This window comes from Bolinopsis microptera, chromosome 13 (genome assembly GCF_026151205.1).
Source record: "Bolinopsis microptera isolate Bmic1 chromosome 13, MBARI_Bmic_1.0, whole genome shotgun sequence".
Classification (NCBI taxonomy): Eukaryota; Metazoa; Ctenophora; class Tentaculata; order Lobata; family Bolinopsidae; genus Bolinopsis; species Bolinopsis microptera.
Window position 1 is genome coordinate 2241224 of NC_087084.1, and position 26231 is coordinate 2267454.

General features: G+C 36.9%; 1 protein-coding gene across 1 annotated transcript; it reads right to left on the reverse strand.

Annotated features, from left to right (window-relative positions):
* Nucleotides 1-18833: 18833 nt before the first annotated feature.
* Nucleotides 18834-24468, reverse strand: LOC134825203 (UNC93-like protein MFSD11). The gene is made up of 11 exons (XM_063837354.1): nucleotides 24319-24468; nucleotides 22143-22256; nucleotides 21788-21910; nucleotides 21441-21558; nucleotides 21081-21259; nucleotides 20658-20777; nucleotides 20424-20499; nucleotides 20147-20245; nucleotides 19744-19857; nucleotides 19383-19565; nucleotides 18834-19107 (listed from the first exon to the last, which is right to left on the reverse strand). The coding sequence occupies exons 1-11, from the start codon at nucleotides 24427-24429 to the stop codon at nucleotides 18872-18874; spliced, it is 1473 nt and encodes a 490-aa protein (XP_063693424.1). The 5' UTR covers nucleotides 24430-24468; the 3' UTR covers nucleotides 18834-18871.
* Nucleotides 24469-26231: the final 1763 nt, after the last annotated feature.

The window sequence follows — 26231 nt, forward strand, 5'->3', positions numbered from 1 at the left end:
ACGCGTGACATTGAGCTCTCCAGCAGACCCGATTACGCCCATATCAGGCGTAATTAAAAGCTGCATCTAGCACGTGATATTTGCAAGCGTAATTACACATCCATATAGCGGTAATTAAGAGCAGGGGAGTTTTGTCAGTGGAAGTTGCAGGGAGTTGTAATAGCGTGAAATTGGATGTATTCTGATATTAGGGTTACATACCAAGTAAATGTTTCGTGTCACCTATGTTGGTTTATAGAAGTTAGACTTTGGTTATATAGAACAGGGTGTAGGACGCGGTACAAATGAAGTGCACTGAATTGCAGTTCAGATGGGAAAGATAGAGATATGGCCGAATCCGCTGAAATCGATGTTACGGTTGAAAACTGTCCTCCGATACTTGTTACCTATCTAGTTAACTTGGTATGAAGAGAGAGTGGAAACCAGAACGAAAGAAAACGAATTCCTCGGATATCGGGGATGCAGCTACTATGGGGAATTAATAAATAGAGGGCCCTAGGGTTGCACCCGCAGATCGGGCAGTCCAATAAACACATTATCTGAAATTTCTTTCTAATTTTTCAGACTTTTCATCAGTCCTACTACACACTGGAAAGAAAAAAAGATAAAAAGATGACGAGCGTGCTGATCACTCTACAGAGCATTTAAAAGCAAAATTCTTTAAATGCTCAACTATTGTATAATTTCCCGACATGATTATCTCAAAATATTGTTTATTTTATAATTCCGTAACAATAAACGACCACTGTTCGACAACATGGCGCCTTTGATGTCATAAACACCTTTTTCCATAAAATTTTATCTTCGCCGCGTTCGCCTATAAAAATTTTCAAATATATAAAGACATATAAATGTTCAAAATGAAACCCGGGAAATCAAAACTACATGATCGTGCAACAATATTACAAATCTCTAACCAATAAAAACAAACAAAGACAAACAAAACACTAAAGAATTCTCACTAAAAAGGCAGGAAACGGTAGCAGTCAACCGGAAGAGTTGACACGTTTTTTGGATGAGAGCTGGTCCAAAACTTAAATTATTTAAATTTATAAGTGTATTTAAGAATATTTCAATGTCCCAAGAGTGTGTTTCCAATACATAACAGTTAAGTAAAAAAAGAATGTGACGAAGCTATACCAACTTTCAGTCCTTCATAAATTCCAATAAATTTTGTAAAATTCCCTTCTCAATAATATTATAACCATAGACGTTTCAGGAGTAATGGAGACAATGTACTCAGCATAGAACTTAACAAGCCTGACCGGCAATAACAGCGACACGTCAGAACATTCTTTTTGAATAACGGACAATCCGGTCTCTTTCCTCTTGCGTCCAACCTGCAGAGAAACAATAATCATGACCTATCATGATTGCAATGGTTGACCAGTAAATGTTATAAAACGTACGTGTAATACGACCAGACAAAATTGCTCGAGTTTACATACCTGGGACCTCAGGCTAATTTATGTTCAAATCAGATAGAGATTCGGCGGAATGACAGGCTGAGCGCGCCCAGTAAGGCAGATCGCGCCCACTAAGAGTATACACCGCGGTCCTGTAAAACTTGGAAAGATCGCGAAATATTATACAAAAACTTAACGTTTTTTTATAAATTATTTTTGGAAAAAACATGGTGTTGTAAAATGGGCTTAAATGTACATCATAAATTTTGTAACAAATATTTACATCAACCTTTTCGTTGTTGATTATACGGTTATAGTTTCTGATTCACTGTTTTTTGTCTGTTAAATATTTCACAGTTAAATTAAGGTTTGTGTTTCACTTTTTTTTTGCAATGATATAACTGTATAATCCTATTTTTAAAAGTTTAGACTTCCTAGGGTTTGAAAGCCACTACTTGTAGAAATTGAACTTACTTACACCTGAAACAAACTATTAAAAAAATAAAAATTAGTATCCTTAAGAGCAAAGACACAGACAGAGAAACCTTCATTTCAGTAATCATTTTACATTAGTACGGACGTGCCTCAAGAACTAACTTTTTTCGCTGATTCGGTTGCATTTCAAAAACACCAGGACCATTTGAAATAGCTATTTAATAGTTAATAAAAATTAATTCACATTGACGAGCTGATCACATCTCTGTAAGAGTAGCCTATCAGACCAGAACTAATCAGTCTGTACATAGCCGGGCGGTGTGATCGTATTTAACACTGGCAGCAGCCAGCAACATGAAAAGACTAAACATTTTACACAGCGTCGAGCCTTCTAGTTCATATAATTAATGGCATCTCATGTTACTAATCTTTGTCTTCAGCACATGTGTTATATCATGTGACTACTTTAAATATAATTATCTATCATATATCACAATCACAGAGGACTAGAGAAAACTTAAGCAAGCAAGTTTGCTCAAACTCATAACTTTGTTAATATAAAGCGTAAATAGCAAATGCTTCTATGAAAACGAAGTCTGCACTAATTATTAATTTTATTTTGGTTTATCATTGAGCTAAGATTAGAGCTCATATCATATCAGGTTGGAAGCATTGTGTAACTTTTTGTGATCAGATATGCTGTTTAGATAAAATCATGTATAGTTATCCCATCAGCGGAAAAATAAAGAACCGAGGTCTTTCATGGTCTTTACAATGATCGTTGCACCTGATTTAGTGGTTTATCCTAGCAGATTTTTAATATGGACATAGATGAGGCGCAACTAACTTCAATTTTACCAATCCAAATCTAATTTGCAGGTGTTAAAATTACATTTCACTAAAATATGTTTATGCTTATTCTTTATGTTTATTAATAACTAAGTTATGGTTACCAATACCATAGTTTATTAATAATAACTTAAATCATAGGTATGATTTTTAGATTAAATAAAAACTCTCACATTTCATCAACTAATTCAAAATGAGCGAAGTAAGAACCTCATCATGAAGGAGTCCTATTCAACTCCTGATCATCCTCTGCCACCACCAGACTGACGCAGTCAAGAGTAACTACGGCTGGCTACTTTTTCCACACGTGTGTTAAACAGGGATTGGCTGCTTCTCAAAAACTTCCTGATGACTTAGTAGTATATTTAAGGGTTTTTTTTGTATGTTTGCTCAGGGAGCATGAATGCCACATACTTCATAGGTCCAGGAGTTTATCCGAACTTTTAGGCAAAGTGCTAGGTTATGTGGTACAACCTAGCACACAACCTAGTCAATGAGATTTGGGTTTTCAAATTGGATAAAAAATCTTTGTGTTAATTTTACAGTTAATTAAATTAGATTTAATTTTGATTTTCAGAAGCATGTTCGACAGCACCTTAAGTAGATTGTGCGGAAGGAACAAGTGTTGCATTTCAATCCGGAATGATTCTCAGCACTGGGTCAGTGTAAATGACAAAACGGTAGAGAGCAGCACAGTAAACGTTTACGTACAGTGCTTGCAGTGGGGATGCCTTAAATGAGACAGCGCAAAAATCGGAGAAAAAATCGTTCGAAATGTACAACGGTCACGGATTTTTACACACACAATTTGGAAAAATGAAGTGACTTTGGAAAGGCAAATTGAAGAAGGAGGGGAAAAATGAATGAGCTGAGGCGCACAAATGGAAAAAATATGAAAACAGCGTTGTGGTTTGGGGTCAATCTTTGGTTGACAATCTGGATAAATAATTTCGTTAAAAGAGACGAAAGATGCAGCCAAACCAAGCAGCTATAGAACCTGCCGACAAAAATGCCCTCAACCAGCCGTCAAAGCTAAACCTGCAGACGAAAGAGGAAAACTGGCAGTTCAACCGCCAGCCTCCAATCACATTCACTGATTCTCGGCGATTGCAAAGAGTCAACGACGAAATAACCTAATCAAAGAAACGAAACTAAACCACACGTACGCAAAAGTGAAGAAGGCATTGACCCACAGCCACATGAAATTAAGATGTTAAAAGATGTATAATATATCTTTTATGGTTTATTATTATTATTAAAGTATTATATTTATTATTACGTCTATTAACAGGAAGAACTTATGGACCGGACAATGTAGCATAAGTAGAGATTTAAACACTCTCACACAGGCCTGACTTTCAACTTCACCGCCACCTGCATGGGTAATGGTAGAAGTTAATTTCAGCATGCAGAATTAGCGTGAACCCCCTACTTAATGTTCAAACTAGCTCTTCTAGTTACACCGGGCGCCAAATAAGAAATTCCTTGGATACAGCACGTGACAGTCACAGATATCGATTGAAGCGCGTTGTTACTGTTGGATATATACGCGTGACATACTATCCATGCAGACCCGATTTACGCACCATATAAGCGTATTAAAAGCTGCAATCTAGCACGTGAAATTTGTGCAAGCAAATACACCATCCAGATAAGGCTTAAATAAAGAGCAGGGGAGTGCAGTGGAATTGCAGTGAGTTTGTAAATAGCGAGAAATATTGGGTGGTAATATCGATGATAAGGGGTACATACAAGTAAATGTTTCGTTCACTATGTTTGGTTTAAAAAGTTAATTATGTTTTAGAACAGTGGTTTGAGGACGCGTACAAATGAAGTGCACTGATTTGCAGTTCAGATGGTAAGAATTGATAATTGGCCGAACCGCTGAAATCCCGTTTTACGTTGATACCTGCTCGATTACTTGTTACCACTAGTAACTTGGTATGACGAGAGAGTGAAACAGACGAAAGTAAGACGAAGGTCTCGGGAATCGGGATGCAGCCTACAATGGCATGAAATATAGAGGCCCTAGGTGCTCCCCCCAGATCGGCAGTCAATACACAATTTTCTGAAAATTTCTAATTTTCATACTTTTCAACAGTCCAACGAACACACTGGGGAATGAAAAAAAGATAAAAGATGCGAGCGTGCCTGAATCACTCATACAGAGCAATTAAAGCAAAATTCTTTAAATACTCACTTTTTGTATAATTACCGACTTTATTATCTCAAAATAATGGGTTTAAACCGTAACAATAATCGACAACAGTTCGACAACATGGGCGCTTTTGATGCATAAACACATTTTTTCCTAAAAATTTTATCTTCGCCGCGTTTCGCGCCTATAAAATTTCAAAATATATAAAAGACTTTTATGTTCAAATAAACAGGGGAATCATAACTTCATGATCGTGCAACAAAATGTCCAAATCTCATAAACAATAAAAACAATAAAGATCAATCAGAACACTAAAGAAATACACTAAAAAGGAGGAACGTGTAGCAGTGGCAACCGGAAAGAGTTTACACTATTTTTGGAGAAGAGCTGTCCAAAACCAGAATTAATTAATTAATAGATGTATTTAAGAATATTACTATGGTCCAATAGTATGTGTTTCAATACAAAACATTGATAGTAATAAACTGAATTACGAAGCTTTACCAACTTTCAGTCCTTCATAAATTCCAATAAAATTAGTAAAATATCTCAATAATTTGTATAACCTTAGACGTTTCAGTAGTAATGTAACAATTACACAGTAATTTAGAACCTTTACAGCCTGACCTGCAAATAACAGCGTCAACGTCAGAAACATTCTTTTGAATAACGACAATCCTGTTCTCTTATCTCCTCTTGCAGTCACCCTGCATGAGAAACTATAAGCATGACGCATACAAATTGCAATGTTGACCAGTTAAAGTATAATACGTAAGTGTAAACGAGCCTGACAAAATGCTCGAGTTTACATTACCTGGGGACCTCAGGCTATTTTATGTTCATATACATGATAGAGATTCGGCGGAATGACAGGCGATCGCGCCCAGTAAGGCTGAGCGCGGCCCCACGAAGAGTTTACAACACCGCGTCTGTAAAACTTGGAAAGATCGCGAAAATATTAACTAAAAAAACGTAACGTTTTTCTAAATATTTGGAAAGAAACATGGTTATGGAAACTAGGGCTGATGTAAATCATAATTTTAATTATAGTTCAAATATTACATCTACCTTTCGTTTGTTTGTTATAACGTTTATTGTTTCAAGATTTCACTGTTTTGTATGTTAAATATAATCACTGATTAAATTAAGTTTGGTTTCACTTTTTGCCAATTAAAAAACTGTATAAGCCATATTTTAAGAGTTTAGAACTTCCGTAGTTATGAAAACACTATCTTTGTAGAATTTTGAACTTACTAACATCTGAAACATACGATTAAAAATAAAAATTTGTATCCTTAAGAGCAAAGACTCAAGCGGCAGAACCTTCATTTCAGTTAATCATTTTTACTTTTAGTACGGACGTGCCTCAAGAACTACTTTTTCTGATTTCGGTTGCATTTTCAAAACTACAGGACATTTGAAATAGCTATTTAAATAGTTAATAAAAATTAAGCACTTTTTGACGACTAGTATCCTGTTGAGTACCTATCAGACCGAACTATTTCATCTGTACTTAGCCGGCTGTGATCGTATTTTACACTGGCAGCAGCCAGCAACATGACATTACTAACATATTACACAGCGTCGAGCCTTCTAGTACATAATTATGGCAGTCACAAGATACTAATCTTTGTGTCTTCAGGCTCCTGTGTATATCATGTGACTACTTTTAAATATAATATCTATCATGATATAACATCACAGAAGGAGGCAAAGAAAACATATGCAAAGTTTGCTCAAACTCATAACTTTGTTAATATAAAGCACTTACAAAGCTTCATTGTATAACAAGACTGCACTAAATATTATTTTATTTGTGTAACTTGTACTAAGAATAGAGCACATTCAGATCCAAGTTGTGAGCTTTGTGGTTAACTTTTTGTGATCAGTTTATGCTGTTTAGATAAAAGCAGATATTTATCGCAATCTGCCGGAAAATAAAAGAACGAGGTCTTTCATGGACTTTACATATACGGAGACACCGTGTATTAGTGTTTATCTGAGCAGGATTTTTTATATGGACATAGGTTTGAGTTGCAACTAGATTCAATATTTACAAGTCAAATCAAATTGCAGAGTTAAAATTACATTTCTTTTCTCAACAATTTTTATGCTATTCTTAGTTTATTAATACTAAGTTATGGATACCAATACCATAGATATTATAATAACTTTATATCAAGGAGAATTTAGATTAAATAAAACTCTCACATTCACAACTAATTCAAGATAAGCGAAGAAGACATCATCATGAGAGGAGTCCTAGTTTCTACTCCTGAACATCCACTGCCACAACCACCAGACTGACGCAGCAAGTGTAACGACGGCAGAGCTACTTTTTCACACGTGGTTTAAACAGATGGCTCTTCCTAAAAACTCCTTGAAGGACTTAGTGAGTATAGTTTTGGGATTTTTTTGTTGTTTGCTCAGGGAGCAGAATGCCACTACTTCATAGGTTCCAAGGAGTTCCGAACTTTAGGCAAAGTGCTAAGGATATGTGGTACAACCTAGCACACCTAGTCAATGAAATTTGGGTTTTCAAATTGGATAAAAAAACTTGGGGTTATAAATTTACAGTTAATTAAATTAGATTTAATTTTCTTTTCAGAAGGCATGTTCGACAGCACCTAATAGGATGTGCGGAAGGACAAAGTGTGCATTTTTTCAACTCTCGGTAGGATTTCTCAGCTCTGTCAGTGTAAAAATTGACAAAACGGTAAGAGCAGCACAGTTACGTTTACGTACATGCTTGCAGTGATGCTAAAGAAGACTGCGCAAAATCGGAGATAAAATCGTCGAAATGTACAACGGCAACGGGCACGGGATTTTACCAACACCAATTGGTAAAATGAGTGGACTATGAAAGCAAATGGAAGAAAGGAGGGAAAAAATGAATGGCTGGGCGCACAATGAAAAAAAAAATATGAAAACAGCGTTTAGTGATTGGGGTCAATCTATGGTGACTAATGGATAAATATTTTTCGTTAAAAGAGACGAAGATGCAGCCAAACCAGCACTAATAGAACCTGCCGACAATAATGCCGCTCAACCTGCCGTCAAAGCAAAACCTGCATACGAAGAGAAAACGGCAGTTTCAACCGCCAGCCTCAAATCACATTCACTGATTCACGGATGATTGCAAAGAGCAACGAACGAAAGAACCTAATCAAAAGAAACGAAACTAAACTCACGTACCAAAGTGAAGAGCAGTGACCCACATCCCACATGAAAAAAATTGTTATAAGAATGTAGAATATAACTTATAATGTTTATTATATTATTATAGTTTATAATTATTATTACGTCCTAGTACTAGGGAGTACTTAGTGACCGGGACAAAGTAGCAAAAGATGATTTAACAACGCTCACACAGGCACTTTTCAACTTCACCCCACCTGCTTGGTAATGGTAGAAGTTAATTTCACTGCAGAATTAGGCGTGTCCCCCCAACTTAATTTCAAACTAGCTCTTTTCCTATTTTTACACCGGGCCCCATATAAAATTTCCTTGGATAGCTTTCACTGACAGTCACTAGATATCGATTGAGCGCGTTTACTGGTAGGATATATAGCGCTGACATTGAGCTATCATGCAGAGACCCATTACGCACCATATAAGCGTAATTAAAAGCTGCATCTAGCACGGTGATATATTTGCAAAGCTATTACACACCATAAAAGCTGTAATTAAAGAGCAGGGGAGTTGCAGTGGAGTTCAGGGAGTTTGTAATAGCGTGAAATTGTGGTAATTCGATGATTAGGGTACATTACAAGTAAATGTTTCGTTTCACGTATGTTGGTTTAAAGTTTACATTGGTTTTAGAACAGTGTGAGAGACGCTACAAATGGAAGAGCACTGATTTGCAGTTCATATGGTACAGATTGAGATTTTGGCCGGAACCGGCTGAATCGTTGATTACGTTGAAAACAGTCACGAATACCTTGTTACCTAGCTAGTAACTTGGTTTAAGAGAAGTGGAAACCAGACGAAAGTAAGACGAAGTCTCGGGAATCGGTGGATGCATCCTACAATGGGCATGAAATATATAGAGGTCCCTAGGTTGCTCCGCCAGATCGGCATACCAATAACACATTATCTGAAAATTTCTAAATTTCATACTTTTTTCATCATTCCTACGAAAACACTGGGGAATGATAAAAAGATAAAAAGAAGCGAGCGTGCTGAATCACTCTACAGAGCACTTACAAGCAAAATTCTTTAAATGCTTCACTTTGATAATTTCCGACTTGATATCTCAAAATAATGGGTTTTAATCCGTAAAATCAATTAACTACACTGTCGACAACAAGGCGCTTTGATGCATAAACACATTTTCCATTAAAATTTTATCTTCGCCGCGATCGCCTTATAAAAATTCAAAAAAATATATAAAAGACTTTAATTGTTTCAAAATGAAACAGGGTGAAACATAACTTCATGATCGTGCAACAATATGTCCAAATCCTCATAACCAAATAAAAACAAATCAATAGACAATCAAAACACAAAAGAAATTCACTAAAAAGGAGGAAACTGTAGCAGTGCATCCGGAAAAGAGTTTGACACGTTTTTGGAGAGAGCTGGTCCAAAACCTGAAATATATAAATTTTATAGAGTGAATTTAAGAATAATTTACATTGTCCCAATAGTTGTGATTCAAATGACATAACAGTTGATTAGTAATAAACTGAATGTGACGAAGCTTATACCCAAACTTTACAGTCCTTCATAAATACCAATAATTTTGTAAAATTCTCAATAATTTGTATAACCTTGAACGTTTCAGGAGTAATGGAGACAATGTACTCATATTAGACTTTACAGCCTGACGGCAATAACAGCGTCAACGTCAGAAACATTTCTTTTTGAATATCGACAATCCTGTCACTTTCCTCTTCAGTCACCAGCATTAAACATAAGCATGACGCATATCATTATTTGCAATGTTGACCAGCTTAAAGTTATAATACGAACGTGGTAAACGAGCTGACAAAAATGGCTCAGTTTACATTACCTGGGGACCTCAGGCTAAATTTTTTTGTACATAATCATGATAGAGATCGCGGAATGCAGCTGAGCGCGGCCCAGTAAGGCCTGAGCGCGGCTTCACAAGAGTTTACAAACCGCGGTCAGTAAAACTTGGAAAGATCGCGAAATATTATACTATAAACGTAAGCGTTTTTAGAAAATATTTTTTTTTTTTTTATTTTATTGAGAAAGAAACAAGGTTTGCAAATGGGCTTGATGTAAATCAAATTTCATTGTTACAAAATATAACATCTACCTTTCTTTTGTATGTTATACGGTTATTGTTTTCTGGATTCACTGTTTTTGTCCTGTTAAATATTCACTGATATAAAATTAAGTTTTGTGTTTCATCACTTTTTGCCAATGAACTAAAACTGAATAAGCCTATTTTTAAGAGTTAGACTTCCGGGGTTTTGAAAAAGCCACTATCTTGTAGTATTGAACTTACTAACATCAGAAACATACGATTAAAAAAAAAAAAAATTGTATCCTTAAGAACACAGACTCAAGCAGAGAAACCTTCATTTTCAGTTAATCATTTTACATTTAGTAACGGACTTGCCTCAAGAAACAACTTTTTACTTCCTGATTCGTTGCATTTCAAAAACTACAGGACATTTGAAATAGCTATTTTAATAGTTAAAAAAATTTATAGCACTTTTTGACGAAGCTGTAAACACTTTTAGAGAGCCTATCAACCATAACTATTCAGTCTGAACTTACCGCGTGTGATCGTATTTAACACTGGCAGACAGCCAGCAACATGAAATTACTAACATATTACACAGCGTCGAGCCTTCTAGTTCATAATTATGGCATTCTCATGTTCTAATCGTTTTGTGTCTTCATCTCAAGTGAATATCATTGACTACTTTAAATATAAAATACATCATATATTAACATCACAGAGGAGCTAGAGAAAACTTAAGCAAGTTTTGCACAAACTCATAACTATGTAAAATGTAAAGCGACCTTACAAAGCTCTTGATACAAGTCTGGCACTAATTATAATTTTAATATGTGGTTTCACTTGAGCTAAGATATAGAGCTCATTCAGATCATGTAGAGCAATGTTTTAACTTTTTGTGATCAGTTTATGCTTGTTTAGATAAAATCCAGATATTTATCGCATCTGCGTGAAAAATTAAGATTCGAGGTCTTTCATGTCCTTTACATATCGTACACTGTTTAGTGTTTATCTGAGCAAGGATTTTTATTATGGACATAGGTAATGAGGTTGCAACTAGACTCAATTATTTACAAGTCAATCCTAATTGCAGGTGTTAAAATTACATTTTCTCTATAAATATGTTTAGCTATACTTAGTATTATACTGAATTATGGTTACCAATACATAATATTATAAAACTTATATCATAGTTTATTTTAGTATTAAATAAAAACATCACCACATTTCACAACTAATTCAAATAGCGAATAAGACCTCATCATGAGAGAGTCCTAGTTCCACTCCTGATCTTCCCTGCCACCACCAGACTGACGCAGTCCAAAGTGTAACGACGCTGTCGACTTTTTCACTCGTGGAAAAACAGGATGGCTCTTCTCTTCTCAAAAACTTCGATGGACTTAGTGAGTAAGTTTAGGTTTTTTTGTCTTGTTTTGCTCAGGGACAGAATTCCACATACTTCATAAGGTTCCCCCCCCCCCCCCCCGAGTTCTCGAACTTTAGGCAAAGTGCTAGGTTTATGTGTACAACTAGCACAACCAAGTCAGATGAGATTTTGGGTTAATTCAAATAGGATAAAAAATCTTGTGTTAATTTAACAGTTAATTAAATTATTTAATTTTTTGATTTTCAGAAGCATGTTCGGACAGCACCATAGAAGATTTGCGGAGGACAATTTTGCAATTCACTCCGGTAGGATTCTCAGCTCTGGTCAGTGTAAGAATGACAAAACTGAAGAGAGCAGCCAGTTAACTTTTACGTACAGTGCTATGCATGGGGATGCTAAAGTAGACGTGACTGCGCAAAAATCGGAGAAAAATCGTCGAAATGTACAATCAACGGCAACGGATTTTACAACACAATTTTGGTAAAATGAGTTGACTTTTGGAAAGCACATGGAAGAATGGAGGGTAAAAAATAATGAGCTGGGCGCACAAATGAAAAAAGAAATATGAAAACAGCGTAATAGTGGTATTGGTGTCAATCCTTTGGTGACAAAATTGATAAATAATTTCGTATAAAAAGACGAAGATGCTGCCAAACCAGCAGCTATAGCACCTGCCGACAAAAAAAAATGCCGCTCAACCTCCGTTCAAAGCTAAACCAGCAGACGAAGAGGAAAACGCATTTTCAACAACCGCTCAGCCTCAATCACATTCACTGATTCTCGGATATTTGCAAAGAGTCAAACCGATCGAAAAGAACCTAATCAAAGAAACGAAACTAAACTCACGTACGGCAAAAAGTGAAGAGGCAGTGACCCACAGCCCACAATGAAATAAAATGTTAAAAGAAATGTAATTATATCTTTTATGGTTATTATTTATTATTAAAATATTATTATTATTACACTAGTACAGGGATACTTATGACCGGGACATGTATCATAAGGAGTGATTTAACACGCACACACAGGCAGACTTTCAACTTCACCCCACCAGCTTGGTAATGGTAGAATTAATATCAGCTTCAGCTGTCAGAATTACGGTGTCCCCTACGTTTAATGTTCAAAAACTAGCTCTTTTCCTAGTTTACGACTCGACCAACCGGTGATTCCGCTACACGAGATAGACAATACTGCTGCCGAATCACTGCCCCTAAGAATATCAAGCTGCAGTCAGAAAAGCGAAGATATGCAGAAACAGACAACTAAAGCAACCCCGGACGACACCAGCCACAATGAGTCCTTCGCCGATGAAGAAGTGGACCACACTGATCCCAGTCTCGACAAGGGCTCCTCAATCACTCTGAAATACATCACCCTTGATCTCCTGAAGAGAGCAGCCAATTCTAACAAGAAGTCTTCACTGTCCACTTTGATGACATCTCTCGGACTCAAGGGTAGCAACAATGTCTCTCTCAACAAAAAGAAACTCTGTGACCTACTCGAAACTTGTGAGTCTACAGGAAGCAAGAACACGGTGAAATTACTCACTCATCTCATCAATAAACTCGAAGAAACAGTGATCAGAATGGAACTCCTTGCCAATTATCTTCCCTTGAGCCTTTCAGCCCAAGAAAGAAAAAAGGCTCTGATCTCGTTTTGTAGTAATCAGTGTATAACTATAGAGCAATCACAGTCGGAAGTTGCCTTGGAAAACTCTTTGCATCCCTCCTCCTTGATAGGCTGATCGAATTCCGTAAAGTCGTCTGTCCCGACTTCCCTCACCAACTCGGATTCAGAGCTGGTGCCCAGTGCTCTGACCATATCCTGACCCTTACAACGATCATCGAGAAGTATACAAAGAAGCTGAAGAAGAAAATATTCGCTTGCTTCGTGGACTATCGTAAGGCGTTCGACACAGTCTGCAGGGAGGCTCTCATGTACAAACTCAGTAGACTTGGTATCGGAGGAAGCTTCTTCTCTTGCCTCCAGAACATGTACAGCAACTCAGTTACCCGTATCAAACTGAGCAAGAAGCTGTCGGACACCATCGATGTCACCATTGGTACCGAACAGGGGCATCCAATGTCGCCGGAGCTCTTCAAGGTATACATTTATGACCTCTCCATTAGACTAGCAGCTCTTGAGGACCTGTCAATTCCAGAACTGAACGGCTTCCCGGTCAGCCATCTTCTGTGGGCAGACGACCTGATACTTTTGGCACTCGACGCCAAAAGCCTGCAGAAACAACTTGATTGCCTGCACGAATTTGCAAGTAAATGGGAACTGTCAATTAACATCGACAAAACCAAAATCATGGTATTCAACTCGAGCTCTCGTTTGCTGAAGTGCTCCTATGGGTTCAAACTAGGGAACCTGGACATCTCATCGGCCAAATCTGACTGCTATCTAGGCATTCAATTCAGTCTCAACGGTTCATTTAAAGGTGCCATGAACGAACTGAGGAAAAAAGCACTAAGAGCATTTTTCTCGATCAGACGCATGGTCGACACTCGAGCATTAACAACAAAAACCATGCTCAAGCTTATAGACAGCCTCGTTAAACCAGTCGCTACGTATGCCTGTCAGATATGGCTACCGTGTACAAAAATGGCAAAGGAGATGGCTTGCGCTGATGGTTCAAGACAGAACCTTGCCAGAGCTGCAACAAAGGACGCACTTGAGACAACACACCTGAAAATGCTGAAATGGGTGCTCGGCTTACACAAGAAAGCTAACAACAATTTCTGTTACGGAGATACGGGCAGGTTACCATGGGCCCTGTCGGTACTACCACAATGCCTGAGATACTTCGACAGATTGTCTCAGACATCACCCGACGTGAGCAGCGTCAACTTTCTTGTACATCAGACATTCCAAGAGCAGAAGAATCTAAACCTCTCTTGGTATAAGACCTGGAACTCGATCGCTCAGTCTGAATCCAAAGCGGCCAAATTCGCTCGATCCGACCAACACAGAGCAGAAGGAACGACCTCAACTGCACATGGAAATTTGGTTGATCACTTTGTAAAAGATTGGAGAACAGATTTAGCATCCCAAAAGAAAATGCAATTTTACTGCACTATCAAACAGGTATTCGGAGAGGAGCAGTATCTCAATCTAAAGAATAGTCAATGTCGCATGCACATAGCAAAAATCCGCTCCAGTAGCCATGACCTTCTTATTGAGAGAGGGAGATACACAAAAGAAACTGGAACGTGGACGAGAGCCTGCAGATTCTGCTGCAACAAGGATAACGTTCAAGGCTTAGAATATCTCCCCTTTTTCGAAGGAACAATCATTGAAAATGAAGAACACTGCCTCACTGAATGTCCAATGTACCACTCAGCGAGACTCTCACTGTCGGAAAACCTTAAGAGTCTTTTGCTGCTCAAGGAATACGGAGCTATCATGAATTCCGCCCATGTGCAAGAACTGGGCAAATTCCTTTGCAACTGTCACCGCATCAGGAACCCGAAAAAGACGCCAATACCGCCTGTCACCCCATCAGGACTACCAACTCAACAGACATAATACAGATCAACCATCATTATGCAGATTTCACGATCTGTTGTACGAGCATGGAACACTAGTGATTACTGTTTCCAGTACGTTGTGACTGTGAGTGGGAGGTCTGTTTGAGTATGAATGTGTCTTTTGTGGACTCGAATACTTATATCGCAGTTTAGTGACCATTGAAGTTGCCTTTTACTACTTCCTCTTATGTTAAATTATTATTTCAGCAATTATTTCTATTTCGGTTGTTTGTACGGGAGTTAAATTTTAAGTGATTTTGTTTTAAATTTTCATGATTCTTGAATCTCGAATTTTACTTACTCTAGATATGTTATTCATTCATGTATAGTCGAGACGATGGTGTTAGTGCCATCTCCGACAACTTTACGTTTAATTCCGTTTAATTCCGTTTAATTCCATCTGAAAATGGGACAGAGTTTTGAAAATACAACTTTTCGTTTTCTTAAGTTTTCTGCTGTGAGCTTCCTCCGACCCGAATCAAACTTCCAGCACCTCAATCGTGTCATTTGGCATCTATAGTTGACTGACTAATTGGTTGCGGGTCAGAAATTCGGCCAAAACTGTAAAATTTCGGCCCTGGAAGTTTCAGCTTCAAAAACTGAAAATGGGACAGAGTATGGGACAGTATGATTTTCCAATTTTTTCGAGATTTTGACTTCCAGTACCCCAATTTGGTTTCATACCATCATCAATTAACTGACTAATTGGTTTGTGGGCAAATATTTCAAGCAATCTGTCAAATGTGTGTTCAGAAATTTTCACATCTGAAAATGGGACAGAGTTTTGAAAATACAACTTTTCGTTTTCTTAAGATTTCTGCTGTGAGCTTCCTCCGACCCGAATCAAACTTCAAGCACCTCAATCGTGTCATTTGGCATCTATAGTTGACTGACTAATTGGTTGCGGGTCAGAAATTCGGCCAAAACTGTAAAATTTCGGCCCTGGAAGTTTCAGCTTCAAAAACTGAAAATGGGACAGAGTATGGGACAGTATGATTTTCCAATTTTTTCGAGATTTTGACTTCCAGTACCCCAATTTGGTTTCATACCATCATCAATTAACTGACTAATTGGTTTGTGGGCAAAAATTTCAAGCAATCTGTCAAATGTGTGTTCATAAATTTTCACATCTGAAAATGGGACAGAGTTTTGAAAATACAACTTTTCGTTTTTTTAAGTTTTCTGCTGTGAGCTTCCTCCGACCCGAATCAAACTTCCAGCACCTCAATCGTGTCATTTGGCATCTATAGTTGACTGACTAATTGGTTGCGGGTCAGAAATTCGGCCAAAACTGTAAAATTTCGGCCCTGGAAGTTTCAGCTTCAAAAACTGAAAATGGGACAGAGTATGGGACAGTATGATTTTCCAATTTTTTTCGAGATTTTGACTTCCAGTACCCCAATTTGGTTTCACACCATCATCAATTAACTGACTAATTGGTTTGTGGGCAAATATTTCAAGCAATCTGTCAAATGTGTGTTCAGAAATTTTCACATCTGAAAATGGGACAGAGTTTTGAAAATACAACTTTTCGTTTTCTTAAGATTTCTGCTGTGAGCTTCCTCCGACCCGAATCAAACTTCAAGCACCTCAATCGTGTCATTTGGCATCTATAGTTGACGGATGTTACTCGTCTAAATTTATTCGAAGTAGCGCGCGCCGCTTTCTTCTCGAAATGGCCCGATGGCAAGAGCTACGAAGTAGCGCGCGCCGGGCCAGATCATTAACAATGGTCAACATCTATAGTTGACTGACTTATTGGTTGCGGGTCAGAAATTCGGCCAAAACTGTAAAATTTCGGCCCTGGAAGTTTCAGCTTCAAAAACTGAAAATGGGACAGAGTATGGGACAGTATGATTTTCCAATTTTTTTCGAGATTTTGACTTCCAGTACCCCAATTTGGTTTCATACCATCATCAATTAACTGACTAATTGGTTTGTGGGCAAAAATTTCAAGCAATCTGTCAAATGTGCGTTCAGAAATTTTCACATCTGAAAATGGGACAGAGTTTTGAAAATACAACTTTTCGTTTTCTTAAGATTTCTGCTGTGAGCTTCCTCCGACCCGAATCAAACTTCCAGCACCTCAATCGTGTCATTTGGCATCTATAGTTGACTGACTAATTGGTTGCGGGTCAGAAATTCGGCCAAAACTGTAAAATTTCGGCCCTGGAAGTTTCAGCTTCAAAAACTGAAAATGGGACAGAGTATGGGACAGTATGATTTTCCAATTTTTTTCGAGATTTTGACTTCCAGTACCCCAATTTGGTTTCATACCATCATCAATTAACTGACTAATTGGTTTGTGGGCAAAAATTTCAAGCAATCTGTCAAATGTGTGTTCAGAAATTTTCACATCTGAAAATGGGACAGAGTTTTGAAAATACAACTTTTCGTTTTCTTAAGATTTCTGCTGTGAGCTTCCTCCGACCCGAATCAAACTTCCAGCACCTCAATCGTGTCATTTGGCATCTATAGTTGACTGACTAATTGGTTGCGGGTCAGAAATTCGGCCAAAACTGTAAAATTTCGGCCCTGGAAGTTTCAGCTTCAAAAACTGAAAATGGGACAGAGTATGGGACAGTATGATTTTCCAATTTTTTTCGAGATTTTGACTTCCAGTACCCCAATTTGGTTTCATACCATCATCAATTAACTGACTAATTGGTTTGTGGGCAAAAATTTCAAGCAATCTGTCAAATGTGCGTTCAGAAATTTTCACATCTGAAAATGGGACAGAGTTTTGAAAATACAACTTTTCGTTTTCTTAAGATTTCTGCTGTGAGCTTCCTCCGACCCGAATCAAACTTCCAGCACCTCAATCGTGTCATTTGGCATCTATAGTTGACTGACTAATTGGTTGCGGGTCAGAAATTCGGCCAAAACTGTAAAATTTCGGCCCTGGAAGTTTCAGCTTCAAAAACTGAAAATGGGACAGAGTATGGGACAGTATGATTTTCCAATTTTTTTCGAGATTTTGACTTCCAGTACCCCAATTTGGTTTCATACCATCATCAATTAACTGACTAATTGGTTTGTGGGCAAAAATTTCATCCAATCTGTCAAATGTGCGCTCAGAAATTTTCACATCTGAAAATGGGACAGAGTTTTGAAAATACAACTTTTTGTTTCGTTAATATTTCTGCTGCGAGCTTCCTCCGACCCAAATCAAACTTCCAGCACCTCAATCGTGTCATTTGTCATATATAGTTGACTGAATAATTTGTTGCGGGTCAGAAATTTTGTCAAAACTGTAAAATGTGTGCGTTTGCAGAAAAAATTAAAAATAGATTTTGCTCATGGGGTTGATTCTTAATCATTTGCATTCTTTTATTATCAGATTACTCGATCTCGGTCATTTGTTGTAATGCATGGCATGGCCAATGGCAATGGCATGATGGGCGACGGCATGTATAGCTTTTTTTCGGCGAATTTTCTTTAAAATAAAATTATGTATTTGTGTAATTACTAATTAGTATTAATGTTTATCAATGTGTATTATAGTGCAATATTCATACTTAGCCTAGGACAAAAGTTCGGAATAAAATTGAAATAATTCTTTAAGTTAAAACAATCAATGCAATGACAAATGACAATCAATTTATGAAGTCACTAATTTTTTGATTTTTTCCATTTTTAAATATCTAAATATAAGTAATAGTAAAATCAAACATGAACAATTAACTAAAATAATCAAAATTGATCCTTCATTTGTGTTCACCGTGAAAATATTTTCGTCACAATTTAATACCCATTAGATTGCTGGGAGCAGGATTACTGTTTTATAGCTAAAATATCGATGAACCAGTTATTAATCATTGAATCTTTATAATTGGATATATATTATATAACTGTAGTCAAAATTAAACAACAGCGCTACGTGGGACACTAATAATGCAACATTGAGCTAGGAATCAAACATAAACTGCCGCAACTTCCTACCAGCCCAATAACATTAACAGATACAATTGCAACAAGAGGCATATACGACATCATGATATAGCGGATGATGCCGCTTGAGTTCATCATAAGCACTACCAGAGTAAATATTTGGGCTGAGTCGTCTTTGTAGACAGTTCCTATAGCTGTTGTTATTATAACGTTGTTTGTGACGTCTATTATTCCTGGAAACATGTAACTATATTGTATTTGTAATGATATTATAGCGGAACGATTTAAAATAGACGGTTAAAATATTTGATCATAATGCTATAATGATAGAATTAGAGGGCCTCACCGCTCACGGTATATCCACTCGAATTCAAAACGCTAGGAACTTTGAACATACGTTACTAGATATAATTTTGACCGTATATTCGATTAAAAGTTGTCCAGAAACGATTGGGTTGATTTTTATGTGTATTTTGATTGGTGGAACGTGGTATAAATCACAATTTACCTATAGCGATACCGAGCATGTTGTTACCCCATCTGTTAGGATAGAGAGCTGGTACTGAATGGCTGTAAAACAGAGGGAACATGAAGGCGATAAGAAGGTACGCAGCTACGCCCAGTGTCGTAGTGATAACGGCTGTTCGTTTAAATCCAAGCCTTGCGACTATCTTCCCTGCTGGCCGACCACCTGAGAAGGTTTAAACTTTAAATTGTTTGTTTGGATTCTCGTGCTGGGGAGGCTATTCTGTAGTGTTTTTATCGATCAAATAACTTCATATTTTTGTTAGTAAACGTAGGAATAAATAATCAAATGATAAATAAAATTAAAAATAATAAATAAAAATAATAAATATTTAAATACATACCTATAATTTCTCCGAGTCCTACAAATATTCCAAACTGAGCCACGAACGATCTCTCCTCAAAAAGAATACCGATGTAGGCAGGGATAAGTGGGGTGTAGAGTTGAGAGTATATACCTGATTGTGGTAAGATATTTAGTTAATAATATGATATTTAATTAGTTACCTGATAATCCAATTAGTAAGCTATTTGAAAGTTAAACTGATAGGTCAATTAATTAGATAACTACTGAAAATGTAAACTTTAATAATTAACAAGTTCAAAAAGAAAATATAGAGCCTTGTATGTGCAGCCTTTATTATAGTTTATTTGATAGTATCATCAAGCTGTATCTTGCTGTTTTAGCTGTTTAGTTTAAGAAAAGCTTCGCCTTCAGTAAAACACGGAATTGTTTTATTATTACACCTGTAGAGCACAGAGGGAGAAGTAGATAAATGTTTTTCCTCTTGAAGAGAGGTCGAAGAGACGTTTTTAGCTGCCCCAACAGGGTAAGTTCATCGTAGTCTATTAGAGCGATAAATTATTAGCGAGAAAGGTCAATAGTTTTAATCGTCTTATGCATGTTTAAATATTTTGGCTTTTAAGGTAAAAAGTTTAAGTTTCTCCAGTTTTGACATAATTACACAAGAATTGTTCAACCAATTCTAAAATGATTCTTAGAGGAAATCAGTAAAATACTTGCCTTCAATCTTGCTGCCCGCTGTTGATTCGGAATCTGATCGTGAGCTTGCACCAGCAGATGAAAAACTCATCTTTTTCTGTAAAGTTGGAATAGTTAAATGAATGCTCTCAACCTTCAAATGCAACCAAAAGTTTTCAAGCAAGAAACATTGCGTTTAACTTTAATTATTTTTTGTCAACAAAGTCGAAAAACCACGGATAGCAAATTAATTTCCTTGTGTTTGAAAATACTCACGCCAATGAGGGGTGCTTCTTCGTCCTCCAGTCCGGAAGGAGGGAGTGGAGGTGGGGTGACAGTGAAGCAGTAAAGAATGCAACCCGTCACACACATTGCTGTTAACGCTCCTGACACCACCTGACAAACAATCATTTCAATTTAGATTATTACAAATGAGGAGAAAATTATGAATTGAGAAGTCAGTATTTTCATTCAATTGATAGCTATCCGATCCACATTCCAGCTCGGCTAACTGATGAGATAATATTTGGATTTTTATCCTATGATACTAACTATGTACTGTTTTCTATTTTATTTTTGATAGGGACCCAGGACATGAAAATGTAGCAAATACTGACAAATTTTCAAGGTTTATGTTTTAATGTAGTTAATCATACTTTCATATTATAGTGTTGTATGTACATTGTACATTGTACTCACCATTCTGGTATTGTCATCAAGAAACTTTTTATCACCAATACCAAAGTAAAGAACAGTATTCCCAAACAAAATACAACTCATGAATATCATCCAATGAATACCGCTATTCCTTGCCATCTTCTCCTTTGTGGAATTCTCCGAGAGAAACTGCAGACTTACCGCGCGTGAAAACGCGTTTCCTGAAAAAAACAAGGATATTGACACGATAATCATTATACTAATTAGTTGGGAATTTCGGCAAAATGTAAGTTCGTTTTCCCCAACTATGACTAATGACTAATGAAAGATGTGATTGTAATTAGGCTTAGCCTTAATGATAATTTAAGAGCTATATTATGTCAAGAAGTAAAAGATCCTCACCAATTCCATTAATAGCCTGTCCGATGAAGATAGTGAAGTTGTAAGGCATGAAGAGGGCCAGGGTTATAGGAATACTGCACATGGATCCCAGCACTAAACTTAGTCTCATTCCGATCAGCTGTGTGATATTGCAGATTCAACAGATTCACGTATTACAGAAGTATCAAAATAAACAACCCTTTCTGCATGTCAATCATATTAAATGATTTTCTAACCTTTGTATACTGGTGTCTTATTTGCGTTGAACATTTTGAAGATGTTTCCCTGCCTATGCACTATACTAAATGCTAACTGCTAATGCAGCACGAGCCACGATTCAATAAAGTTCTAACTATTGATAGCTTTACCTTCATGATAAAGGGTGTGACAAACGCAGCAATCACAACAAACAGGTTATTAATCATGAGTCCAGTAAACGCTGTGTGCTTGTCTACACCGTGTCTGCCGTTCATGTCTGAAAACGCCGTCGGCTGAGAAGAAAATAGAAATAGTAAAGTTTTGCTGGTCGACGCTGATCACCCTGTCATTACGCCATATTTTTATTCGGTTTATCATTATGACAGCCTGAGATCCTTATAAGGTAAGTAAAATTAAGCTCATTCTTTAATCAATGAGTTAATTGTTGAATAATTAGGTAATTAGGTGAATCAAGGGCTATTATTCGGGATAAGATGAACATTAAATTAAATTTAGATTAAATACCATGACTGCAGCGCCGCCGTAGTAACTGCTGTAGACCAACATTACAGCCACCGCGTTTATGAATATGTTTCTGGTCCGTATTCTGTTGTTCTTGGCTAGCATGTCCTGGCTTTCCTGTAAAAATCACTTTATCAAATAAGGAGCTGGAAATTAAAAACTGAATTGATATAATGGCAACGTGGAATGGGTGATTTATATTTTAACCTTATATTACTTCACCATCACTCTACAACCACAGTCCATTATTTCATTATGAACCTACGATCTGACGATCACTGCATCACTTATTCGCGTGCTCTATAATACACTAACAGTATAAATTAATTATATATAACTGGCTACAATCAGACGAATACAGTTTTTAGATGTTAATGGGGACGTGATCAGTGATGAAATTGAAAAAGCAAAATTAATTTTTTGCTATTCTTACAAACACAACTAACTAACCATGAGTCTAGTTTCTTGTCCAATATGTTCAGCAATTAACCAAGTCAAATTTAACAGAAAATGAGAAAGAAAAATTAGTGAGGGCAGATGAAGATGTTTTACTAATACTATTAAAACAATCATAAAACATGAGCATTATTCGGTCATATCGTCTATCACGGTTCGACGGTTATCAACTTGTCCGTGGTTTTCTGGTGCGGGGTTCGATGTTTCACAGTATGTCAGTGGCGTAACGTTACCTGGGAAAAAGCGTCCCCATAGTGGCCCCCCCCCCACCGAAAAAGCGCCTCCCCCCCCCCCTGTTGGCCCCCCTAAGATGTCGCCCTCCTAGCAGCGCGGGGTCAGCGGGGCCCTTCGTTACGCCACTGCCGTATGTGCCATACAAACAAATAATGCCCAAAGCTAAAAAAGGAACGAAAGTTGAAGTTATACTTATAAATGCAGTGGGTTATCTAACGGTATTATCTGTCGCTGGAGTTATTTACTAATTATATCGTTACAAACTCTCACAGCTAACAATTTTGATGGTTCTGGCTTTGGCAGGTCTGTTGATCCAAAATTAAGGACAAAAGGGAGAGGGAGGCAAAAGACCTGATTATAAATTAAGAGGCTTGCATATAATGAACATATTGACATGGGTGCATAGTTTAATCATTATCATGGATAATTTGGTGAGAGAAAATATAGCAGCATACCGTTGCTCTGATCCCTCCTTTTTCTTCCATGATTATTAAAAATATGAAGAATAAATAAGTAAAGAAAGAATTGGCTATATTAGAAAACAAGCATTAATCGAAAGAGGAAATAAGGTAACGATTATATCATTAAACGCAAACTCTGCCTATTAGCTAAGAATCATACTCATATCAATCATCGTAAATCAAACGGCTGTAGGACTATTGAGCGGAGGACTGTTGAGCCTAGGACTGTAGGTCGGTGAAGGTCGGAAGTAGGACTGTAGAGCGGTGTCAAATCGCCAGGGTAGGACTCTAGAGCGGCCGCCCACAACATGAGGACTTTAGAGCGGTACGATCCTCGAATGAGGACTGTAGAGCGGTGGACTGTTGAGCGGTGGACTGTAGGCCGGTGAAGGTCGGAAGTAGGACTGTAGAGCGGCCCTCCCTTATAGATCCCATAACATGATGACTCTAGAGCGGTACCCTCCTATAACATGAGGACTCTAGAGCGGTACCCTCCTATAACATGAGGACTCTATAGCGGTTGAAATTTGAAGGTTGAACACTCAACGAAGCTAAGTTATACATTGTAACTCGTGAATGATTATTGTCAACTTTTACTTTATTAAAGAGTCATGGAGTTAATGAACATTTTCATTTACTTATTTTAAATATTTCATTACTAGTGTAACTTAATTTAGGATTATTGGTCTGTCTACAGTCCTACTTCCGACCTTCACCGGCCTACAGTCCACCGCTCAACAGTCCACCGCTCTACAGTCCTCATTCGAGGATCGTACCGCTCTAAAGTCCTCATGTTGTGGGCGGCCGCTCTAGAGTCCTACCCTGGCGATTTGACACCGCTCTACAGTCCTACTTCCGACCTTCACCGACCTACAGTCCTACGCTCAACAGTCCTCCGCTCAATAGTCCTGCTCCCAATCAAACTTTTTCGTAAAAACTATAAAATGTATATCAATATGAAAGTATATAATCTCATAATTATATCGGTTTATGAACGATTGATTGTTTACATTCCCATTTAAACTTGCCTTATCTACGTCCATCATATTAAGTTTCAAGTTGTACGCATCTGTTGTGGAAATGGATTTGGAGAGTCTTTTCTTTAAATTGGAGTCGGAGCTGGGACTAGCGGCACTCATTTCATGGTGTTCATGCTTTAGCGTACGCTACAATGCTAAAATAATGACTGCTTTCAACAATACTAAAACAAATGTTGAACTTGAAATGCAAATGTTGTTAAATTTTAGCTTCACAATGTGATAACAAATATATATTTCGGTATATGGATACCGAAACATTATTTTTGTATCATATTGTGAGTACCTAAAATTGAACACAACTGGTTTTAACGTATTGCAGTTCTGGGTTATCGGGTTGATTTTTAAGACACTGATAAGCTAAAACCGTTGGCAAATGCCCCCCGTCGGGCAAATCACGTTACAAATTTGCTCAGCAATTTCAAAATAAAGGTATTTTCTAAACTTATTTATTAGTAAATTTAAGAAACGGTTATCAAAAACCAAACAAAAGACAGGTAAAATGAACCCTACAATTATTGAACCCGTTTCTAACGGAACCAGTATTTAGTTGGTTAATCATAAGTATAAAGGTACGTTAAAATACGGAATGTGCCCATGACTTACTGTTGCTCTGTTGCATGTTCGTGCTCAGCTCATTTCATAGATAAGACATTAGACACAGTGAGATAAAGTGGACTTCTAATTAATCTTTACATATAACATTGAAAAACGCCGTGGGTTTGAAACTAAAAGATCAGGTTTCCATATGATGATAAGACAAATCATGTTCATTGGCAGTTTCAATCGAATTTGGCTTCAGATGATTACAATAATTGGAGCATGCACGTAATCGATTGTCGTGTAATTTCATGACTCTTAATTCAATCTCGTATCATGGTTTAGGAGTTTACGACATGAGGTAGGTAAGATTCACTGAAAGATAAAATCTGAAGCTGGAAAAGTGCCAAAAATGTTTCAAAATTCTGCCAAATTTTATCAAATTTATGCCAAGCAAAACAATAAAAATGAAGATTATTTCTTCGCAATGTCTAGTAGTTTTCTTAGAATTTCTTTCTATTCTTTTAATCTAATCGTCTTTTTATCTGCTGTCGCAATTGTTCATGAGTACATATAAAACTAGACAGATAAAAGTACGATAATGTATTTATGTACTGCACACGTACTGCTACAGAATTGATAAGAATAATAAGGCTCACGATAATTTTAGAATTTTGTCATGTAATAAACTTTTGTACGCACACATTTTGCATAAGTTTAGTTATTTAACTGAAAGATATTGAAAATGTTTGAAATTGAAATTTTTAAATGGCCAATCTTACAAAAAGGAACATATAAAAGTACAAATACATAAAATACAAACATTTTTCATTACCAACCGAACAAGATAGAAATGTTTAGCGCTTGCGTGTCACTTTGAGAGTGCGACTTTAATTAGCATACAAATTTTCCAATTATTTCCAACCCAACTTTAATTGGACATACCGTTACCGACAGCACATCAGTTACTATTATTCCCAAAATTACTTGTTTACTTATTTTTCTTTCTCATCATCGGACAAGAAAATAAGAAAAACATGGTTGTACGGCTAAAAATGAACATTAAGCACCAACCAAGTACAGTACAGCAATTCTGTTTGGATTAATTTTAGTTTTTAATTATTATGTCAATTGTGTCGTTATATTAGGATTTTAAACGTTATAGTTTATTCCAACTTCGTCATAATTTAAAAAATGATAAATTTAAACAATATACACATAATATAGCAATGACCCTATATAAAAAATTTTTAAAAATGGTACAATTTTTAAAAACTGAGGTAAAAATAAAACCCTTTGAAATAATATATAACAAATTCACATCACAACAAAAAGTAGTTTAGGCCCCCATCCAACAAGCACTC